The sequence below is a fragment of the Crocodylus porosus genome, unplaced genomic scaffold (assembly GCF_001723895.1).
Source record: "Crocodylus porosus isolate Cpor-Errol unplaced genomic scaffold, CroPor_comp1, whole genome shotgun sequence".
Classification (NCBI taxonomy): domain Eukaryota; kingdom Metazoa; phylum Chordata; order Crocodylia; family Crocodylidae; genus Crocodylus; species Crocodylus porosus.
This window is the reverse complement of record NW_017728947.1, coordinates 93,259,895-93,268,764: the sequence shown is the minus strand read 5'-3', so window position 1 is coordinate 93,268,764 and position 8,870 is coordinate 93,259,895. Positions and strand designations below refer to the sequence as shown.

Here is an 8,870-nt window from a genome sequence, read left to right as displayed (position 1 = left end):
AAACTACTACAAGACCGTTTCAGGCTGGACATAAGGAAGAATTTCTTTACTGTCCGAGCCCCCAAGGTCTGGAACAGTCTGCCATTGGAGGTGGTTCAAGCACCCACATTGAACACCTTCAGGAGCAAATTGGATGCTCACCTTGCTGGGATCTTATGACTCCAGCTGACTTCCTGCCCTTTGGGCAGGGGGCTGGACTCGATGATCTTCCGAGGTCCCTTCTAGCCCAAATGTCTATGAAAGTCCTGGCAGATCCATCTGGGGTGAATGACCCCTGCTAAGCTGCTGCCTGGATGGCTGCGGCTGCCACTTACAGTGTACGTTTCTTCAGCAAAGTCGGGTTTCGTGCTCCCAGCCTGAGACAGGGTCCCCACGATCTGATAGACGCCTGCCTTCGGCTTGCTGCTGGCTTCTCCAGCCGACTTGGCCTCATCGTCCTCCTCCTCATCCTCCACCACCTCCTCCAGTGAGGCCCCGACCACGCACCTGGACAGATACTGGTGGCCCAAAGGGAAGAGCAGAAAGGAGGGCAGGTTACAGCGCCTCAACGGGCAAAGCCACTACCCCTCAACGGGTGACGAGAGGAGCCCCCCGCCCAGCTGTCTTCCTTGGCCCCCAGACAGCCCTGCTGCCAGGAGAGCTGCAAACCACAGCCCCTGGGTTGGGGACCCGGCCCGTGGGCGGCCCCGGGCCACCTTGCCGATGTTGCCGCCGCCGTAGGAGTCCAGGTGGTTGAGGAAGACGCGGCAGCTCCGCGCGGCCGCCTCCGACGCGGCGCCTGCAACCGCCCCAGCCATGGCCGCGGCCGGGAAGCCGCTGGGTTCCTAGGAGACGGCGCCCGCCCCGCCCCGCCCCGCGGAGGGGGCGGAGCCGCGGCCACAGCGCGGGGGGGCTGCAGCCGGGACCAGGACGCGGCCCCTCGGCGGCGCGCCGGAGCCCTGCCCTGCCGCAGCGGCGGAAGAGCTCTGCCCGCGCAACCCGGTGGACGGCACCGAGGAGCTGGCACGGGCCCAGCGGACTGAGAAGCCCCCGCGCGGAGGGACAGGAGCCGGCTCTTTCCTCTCAGGGTCAGCGCTCCTCCGTAACTACAGGGGGAGCCGGGCGGGGGGGTCTAGAAACACGCCGCTCACAGGGTGCTGGAGAGGCTTTGGTAACACTTGCATTCACCGTGCTGAGCTGCACGTGCGGGACCTGTGCTCGGAGCGGCGTCCAAAGCCCGGCGACGAGGTACTTACTTTAACTTCAGTGCATGTGATTCACAGTCTGTCAGGGCCTGGAAGGGACCCCGCAGATCCTCAGGTCCAGCCCTCTCCTGCTCTAGGCAGGAAGACAACTGGGGTTAGGGGACCACAGCGAGGTGACTGTCCCGTCTCAACTTAAAAACCTCCAGGGTAGGTGACTGCACCATCTCTGGGAGTTTATTCCACGCTCTAATTGTGAAAGAGTTTTTCCTGGTATTAAGCCTGAAGCAGCTTTCCAGGAGTTTGTATCCAATGGCCCTGGTCTTCCCTAGCAAACGGTTGTTTACCAAGCTCCTGCTGCCCTCAAGAATTCAGTTATGTTGAGGTGTTATGTCTGTCACATTACAACTTCATATATTTTCACTATGCAGATGAAGTGAGGAAAGCGTTACAATTTGAGTGTGGAGGGTCTGGAACAGACTCTGCCCAGAGCTGGCACAGTCCCTGGAGATATTCAGAAAATGTCTTGATATGCACTTTGCTGGGGGCATGATCCCAGCCGTCTTCCCTACCCAACTGCAGAGGGGCAGGACCTGATAATTGCAGGAGGTCCCTTCCAGCCCCTAACAGCTATGCATCTGCAGCTCTGAATCAGTATATCCTCCTTGGCAGCAGCTTTCCAACCATAAGTGGAGTTCAAACAATACAGAGCAGTCACGAGGAGGGCACCACACCATCTGTGTGTGTCTGAGTAACTGCATTCTTCCAAATGTTACTGAACAGCTTTTGAAGAGTTATCCTACAGCACTGACTCATTAGATGATTAGACACTGCTAATTGGAGTCTTGGAAGTAATTAATCTGAATTTAAAAAGTGACAGCACATCTATTCATGAACCTAGTTTTAAGTGTAATGATTAAGGATTAAGATTGTTTTATAGTATCTCAGTCTTGTTTCTTACTCAGCTGTTTAAAGAAGAAACAAATTTTCTGTAAAATACTTTTGTGGTTTACTGTTGAGTTCAGTCACTGCACTCTTCTTCCATATCCATTTTACTGGATGTTGAAGAATTACTAATCATCCACTACTGCTTTTGAAATTTGCCTGTGAGCTTCTAGAGCTTTCCCCTACATTACCCTTTTTCTGTTGTCATATATCACTATTCTATTCAGCAGCTACTTTAAAGCATTGAGATGCTGGTATACAAAACCACCACAGGTCTTGTTTGTTTACTTGGACTTGCAGTTAAGTATGCTTAAATATGCACAACTTAAGTAAAATTTATTTCACAAGAAGAAAAAGCTGACCATACATGTTTGTGCATTTATTTAGTTATCTAATCATTGAAATAATACAAAGCAGGTACATTAGTTGTAAAATTATTCAGATATAAACATGGCAGCGTACATTTTCCTCACAGAGGAGTAAGCACATGCCACAAAAAATTGTGCAAAAACATCTGAACAACTCTTAAAGCCTGAGAATATACATTAACTTTAAAGCAGATTAACATGAAAATGTTTTGACCTAAAACAAAAAATTCAATGAAAATATTAAGATTAAAGCACCTGAACGCAGAAATGTTAGACTGCAGGTGTCTTCTTAGTCATAATTATAAGCACCACCTATGAACACTATAATAAATGCACAACTACATTAACTAATCCTTCCAATTAAAAAGAGATTAGTCTCAGCTGGTGTAAGTCAGTCTAATGCCACAGAAGTCTCTGGAGTATTTTTGCTTGTACCAGCTGATCTAATCCCCTCTCTCTCTAGTCGCACTCACTTTGTTCCTAGCTTGAAAGAACAAAACAGAAATACTTGGAGAGATGCATAAAACACTGAATAATGTACAAACTGTATGATATTACAGAAGGTTAGTTCCATAGTACTGGTACCTTAGATCAGCTGTATTTAGTTAGTCTATTATTCAATATGCACTTGAAAACTTACAGTAGCACAAAAAGCTTGTAAGGAGTTGTGCTCTAGTTACAAGATAGAAAATATAGGTAATATGGTTTTCCAGTTCAACATTGGATTCAAAAATCAAAGGCTATGTGAAACATGCAATGCAACATTACATCGCATACTTACTGTTCTTTAAGACAGGACGCTATACAGATAAGGAGGAAGAAGAAACATGGGAAAAGCTGAAGTACTGCATTATAGGAAGTAAAGCCCAAAGCAAAAAAGCTATGCTGTACATAATGTAAGAGTGCATTTGGAGTAGTAAATGGACCTAAATGTTCCAAAACCCACAGAACATCTCATTATAGCAGATTTAAGTTGTTTTTAAGTATAGCCTGTTACATCCTGGCTTACTCCTGTACTTGTTTTTGATTCTGATGACATATGAATATGCCAACAGTTCATCTTACTTTAAAGTTTGTGGCATACACGGGCACACTGAATAATACTGGGTCTTGCCTTTAAATTCAGACACCTACTCTTTGATACAGAATGTTGGTGAAAGTTGTGCGTTCTGTCAATGAAGCTATGAGCTTCCAGGGCTGAGCACAAAAAAAATTGTGCTGAGAATTTTGTTCTCAGCATAACAGCAATTCACATTAATTAGCTAAAGCAAGTAGTTCAGAACTTCATATATTCTTTCAATGTTTAGGTGAGTTACAATAACGAAAGCAGTAACACTTTCATACATGGTATCAAGATTTAAAGAGCATCAGTTAAGAAATATCTTAATAAGTAACAGTGCATTGCAAAGAGAACAAATTTCTTCAAACTGTGTAGAAGGCAAGTCATTTTAGCTAATTATCTGTAGTAAAAATTAAACTAAAAAAAGGCTCCAATCTCAATTCAAGGTAGCATAAATGGCTTTGTTATCTATACAGATCAACTGTAGCAATATTTCAGCTAAGTCTTACTGCATGATAAAAGCCTAGAAGTTTATACAAAAAAACAAAACAAAACCGAAGCTTAGGATAACTTGAAGAAACATCTTACTAAGAAATCTTACATGCAATAAACCTTCCTCAAGAGATGTTCATCATCATTTGAATCATGATTGCCCATCCTTTTTCAAAGCTTCCAGTCTTTGTAGAAGTGCATTTCCAAAAGCTTCACGATATGCTGGGCTAAGAGTGTCCAATAAGGAGTAGATAGTCTCATGGTATGGAGTTTGTAAGTTATCATCAGCCTGGTCAAAAGCATAGCCCACCACCTGCAGTAAGGAGACCAGCATTACATTTTCCTCATGAAACGAAGTCATATCATGACAGGAAACATAAGGGAATCACAAAATTTAACTAAACCCATTAGTATATTAAAACACAAAGTCCTTTTCTACCTGGGACCTTGGTAATCACTCAATTAAATCCATCTCCAATATATTCCCCTCTCCCCACCTTCCTCAAAGATTGAGAATACTAATAAACACTGGGTTATCTGCGTTTTGGGGAAAATCCTTACAACAGGTATTTACCCAAGCAGTTTAAATTACCTGAACAGCAGTTGCATGCACAGAAATAAATATTTGAGTTTAAAGAAATAAATTGCAACTTTTTTGTCAAAGTGTTTAGTAGCTTAATATTATGCATTTCTCAACACCTTCTGCATTTATTAGCTATGGGACCCAAAGACTGAAATACAGGAAGTCAGCAAGCTTCTCCAGCATCAGCTACCACCCTAACCGGTCTGCACAGGTTTTTAAAAAACAAAACAAGACACTTCCTATATTCCTCCCTTAGTTTGGGGAAAAAATGATTAGTTCAGCTTCCTAGGGAGGCATGAAAGCATAAAACAGGTTCTCAGAAACAGGCAGAAGGGAAAAGATTACAATGCTCTGGTGACAGAGATCCTTTATTAGATTCCTTTCAGCTCATGTCTATTTTAAACAAAGAAGCTTTATAAAGGATAAACAAACAAAGTTACCCTAAGTCCTGCATCTGTGAGCTCCAGGCAATACCTGTTCCTTTCCCTGGTTTCCACATTGATATATGCTACATCCTCTGCACAGGAAAGGTTTTTTGACACAAACATGTTGCTGACAGCAAACAGTACATCATTCACAACAGCTTCTGCCTCTAGTCTCATATCCTTCACATCAGTTCCTTCAAAATCCTTATATTCAGGATCCTCTTCAAACTCTGTGTTGTTGGACAGCTCCATGGGATCCAGCTCCATTCTGCAAGCAGAAATCCCATGTTTAGTGTCATCAGTCCATAAAGCCAACTCTGCACCATGAACGATGTAATAAGCAAACAGACACACTGTGACACCAGCTCATTCTGCCAGGGACACATCTTGTAGAAAACAAAGATCAATCAGGTCTTTCAGAGGCCACAGTTTTGTTCAATGAGCCATTCAGATTAAGCCACAAAGTCCCCGTCTAGCTCACTAAATCACTCCCCCTCCCCCGCGGCTCTTCGGGGACACTTCTCCACCAAACATCATGATTTAGCTTTAAACAAGATCCCTCCGGTCCGCAGCATGCTGCGCAACCAAATGCTGCCTGCAGCCAAACCCGCCCCGGTCGCTGCCAAAAAGGAAAGTGACTAATAGATTATTTACAAGCCGAGACTTGCTCCGGGAGCCAAGCGGATTAGCTAAGCTTAAGGCAACACGCCCGTAACAACAGCTCTTTGCTGCCCCGCGCCCGGCGCGTTCCCAGGCCGGCGGGGCCGCATCACCCCAGCCGCAGTACTCGAGCCCCGCTGGACGCTGCCGGAGCAGCTCGCAGAGCGTCCCCTGCCGGCTCCACCCCGAGACGCTCGCACACAGGAGCTCTGAGGTTCTCCGCTTTCCCGGGTGGGTCTGTAAGGCCCTTCGACCAGAGGGAGAGAGAAGCAGACCAGACGCACCTCACCCCTCCACGGCCGGACGGCGTCTGAAAAGTCTGACGTCCCTGTTCCGCCTCATCCCCACCCACTGGCGGCACACTTCCGCCGCTCCTCCCCCGTGCTGTGATGTCACTTCCGGTCTTGCGCGCGTCACCGCTGGTCGGTGCGGGGTTGGGGGGGGGGTGCTGGGGGCGCGCGGGCAGGTTCGGTGCGTGGGGAGGGGCGACGCGCGGGGCCGAGAAGACGGCGGTGGTTTCGGTATCGGTGTGAGGATGGGGCGGGTCGTGATCGCGCGCTGTCGCTGTCGTTGAGGGGTGCGGGGCCTGGTGCCGAGCGGGGCCGAGCAGCCCCCGGCCGCAGCCGCCATGCCGTGGCCCTTCTCCGAGTCCATCAAGAAGCGGGCCTGCCGCTACCTGCTGCAGCGCTACCTCGGCCACTTCCTGCAGGAGAAGCTTAGCCTGGAGCAGCTCAGCCTGGACCTGTACCAGGGCACCGGTTCCCTGGCACAGGTCCCGCTTGACAAGTGGGTAAGCAATGCCGCCAGTAAAAGCAGGGCCCTGGGCTGCAGCTGGAGGTTCTCTTCTGCCCCTGGTTTCAGTACAAGCAAAACGTGAGTGACATGAAGGGCACGGAGCCAAGACATGGGGCTTTGCCGGGGGCAGGCAGGGGCTGGTCTGGGCCAGGCGGCCCTGAGCCCTGTGGGCTGACAGCTGACGGTGCCATGGCAGCCCCAGCTAGGTACTGTACGGCCTTGAAACAGCCTCACAGCTGCGTCTGGATGCAGCCTTTCCGGAGCTGGGAGCAGTGGGGGCTTGATTTGGGTGGACATTGCCACTTGCTGTGAATGGAGGGTACTCTGATGTTGTGACAATCACAAAGGGCCATGCTTGTGCAGAGAAACCACCTGGAGCGGTGCAAAACATGGGGCCTCAGTCTTGAAACAGAGGAGGGACTTGTGAGCAAATGCCAGGAACTCAGGGGAGTTGGCTTCTGCTTTGCTGAAGGTAGGTAGGGAAGCTGAACCACTTGAAAGCTTTGCAGCCCTTACACAGGCACTTACTGACACAGCCTAAAGCAGCAGTTCCCAGTGGGGTGTCCCTGGGTGCTATGGATAAAACTTCAAAAGAATACAAAGTAAAGGGAAGCTGCATTTTGAAGTTGCAGATCTAATGCAATTTTAAGTAATGGATGAAATGATCGGATTGATCTAAATTCTAAACTTTAATATTCGTATTGGTGCCTGCTGCTTTTTCTTTTAAATTCAAATGTGCCCTTGCTCGCACAGACTTTGGGAACCCCTGGTCTAAAGAGTCCAGTAACACGGAGTGGTCTGCACCCAACTCTCGCTCTTGGACTGGGGGGGCTGCTGTCCTCTAATGGGGGACAGCCTGGTAGTTCTCCAGGACGCTTTCTCCTTCTCTTTGCAGGGTTGTTGGTTGTAGGTGTGTTGATCTAAGGACAAAGGCAGGCAAGGTTCTTTGGGTAGATGTGATTTTTTTTTTTTTTTTTTTATTGGTCTAATAAAAGATGTCACGTCTGCCCAAAGAACCTTGTCTGCCTGTCTCCTTCTCTTCAAAACATTGCTTGTTTTGCCTGCTTTTAGATTCCATGGATTTGGGAATAGTTAGCCAGTCATTGTCTGCCTCCTGATTTCTCTTCTATGTTGCGATAGTTGGGTGTGTCAGCATGGTCTGTAATATTAAATGTCAATGTTGAACCAGGGACTGAGGCCTGTGGGACACCGTAGGTGACAGTTTGGAAGACAGAGAGAGGTGTGGTTGTTCATCAGAGCTATCTAGATGCAGCATCCACTTCTGTTCTTCCTCACAATCTCAGTGTCATTTACCTATAACTGCACAGACCCTAAGACAAATTATTAGGATTTTGTGTTTGACTTCTGAAATTCTAGAGACAGAGTTGTATGACAAACTAGGTAGATATCCATGGCTAAGATGAGATTGACAACGGTCAGAACATAAGTTGTTTATTTAACAGATTCTTGTATAAAGGCAACTGAAACAGTTTTAAACAGTTAAAGCAGTTTGCTCAGAAATGACAAAATAGACATTGGCAGCTGTTGGGAAGGTTCATGGTGTGAGAATACAGATCTGAATACTTGGATTTTTGCAAAGCTGATAAATTGCTATCTTCCCAGGAGTTGTTGACTTCTGTAAGTATGAGAGTCAGGAACTCTTGCCTATTTTTAGCAGCCAGGAAAGCTTTGGATGATCACTCTTACAGGCTATAATGTAATGGACTGCTTTAAGATTTCCTGTTGTGTGAACTGTTGGAATCTGGTTTTGTTTAATGGTCACAATCCTTCATTTACAAATCTAATCTTGCATGTGTGTGAGTAAGGTGGTTTGTTTTCTTACTACTTAGGAGTATTGCAAGTGCTTTATAACTATAAGTGAATTTTTCAGAACTTCAGATGAAAGATGCTTTGCAAATGCTAAGTGTTATTTTTTTCTTTCCGGTTTGTGAGGTGGCAGGAAAACGGATGATAGTCTTAATTAGATGACAGTGCCCTCTAGTGGAAATCGAAATTATTTACTAGTTTCACTATACGATACTTGGACTGTAAACACCATGATTTCCAAATTTGTTTAAAGGAATTGGCATACAAAAGGAATTTAGTAGAATATGCATATAATATTTATTATTTTAATTATCAAACTTGGAGAACAGCTTTTTTTTCCCAGGCTTTGCTTTCTAGCTTGTAAATTAATAGTGTATGTTCTGTTCTGTGGATATAACTTTCTCATGCATGACACAAAATTGCAAAAGCAGATGTTGTGGAAGTGCTACAGCTGTGTTTTTCCTCTTAGCCATTTGAAACTTGTTATTTATATATCATCAAGGAGGCTGTAGACAAATTATGTTATTTTAGTTT

General features: G+C 46.3%; 3 protein-coding genes across 7 annotated transcripts in view; 1 reads left to right on the top strand and 2 right to left on the bottom strand.

Moving 5' to 3' along the window:
- The window catches only part of AK7 (adenylate kinase 7), a 43,744-nt gene extending 42,927 nt beyond the window's left edge, over positions 1-817 (bottom strand). The window contains exons 1-2 of the mRNA XM_019552481.1: positions 696-817; positions 315-497 (exon numbers count right to left, since the gene is read on the bottom strand). Coding sequence (XP_019408026.1) covers positions 315-497; positions 696-797 — 285 coding nt within the window. The 5' untranslated portion in view covers positions 798-817. The remainder of the gene's footprint in view (positions 1-314; positions 498-695) is intronic.
- A 1,667-nt stretch (positions 818-2,484) lies between these two features.
- Positions 2,485-6,065, bottom strand: GSKIP (GSK3B interacting protein). Its single transcript, XM_019552480.1, has 3 exons — positions 5,999-6,065; positions 5,070-5,322; positions 2,485-4,359 (listed from the first exon to the last, which is right to left on the bottom strand). The coding sequence occupies exons 2-3, from the start codon at positions 5,319-5,321 to the stop codon at positions 4,198-4,200; spliced, it is 414 nt and encodes a 137-aa protein (XP_019408025.1). The 5' UTR covers position 5,322; positions 5,999-6,065; the 3' UTR covers positions 2,485-4,197.
- Positions 6,066-6,219: 154 nt separating this feature from the next.
- Positions 6,220-8,870, top strand: part of ATG2B (autophagy related 2B) — a 70,178-nt gene continuing 67,527 nt past the window's right edge. For 3 of the 5 annotated variants that reach the window (XM_019552477.1, XM_019552479.1, XM_019552478.1), the window contains exon 1: positions 6,220-6,504. In XM_019552477.1, the coding sequence (XP_019408022.1) occupies positions 6,343-6,504 (162 nt within the window). In that variant the 5' untranslated portion in view covers positions 6,220-6,342. The remainder of the gene's footprint in view (positions 6,505-8,870) is intronic. The other 2 variants (XM_019552476.1, XM_019552475.1) reach the window with 1 other exon arrangement.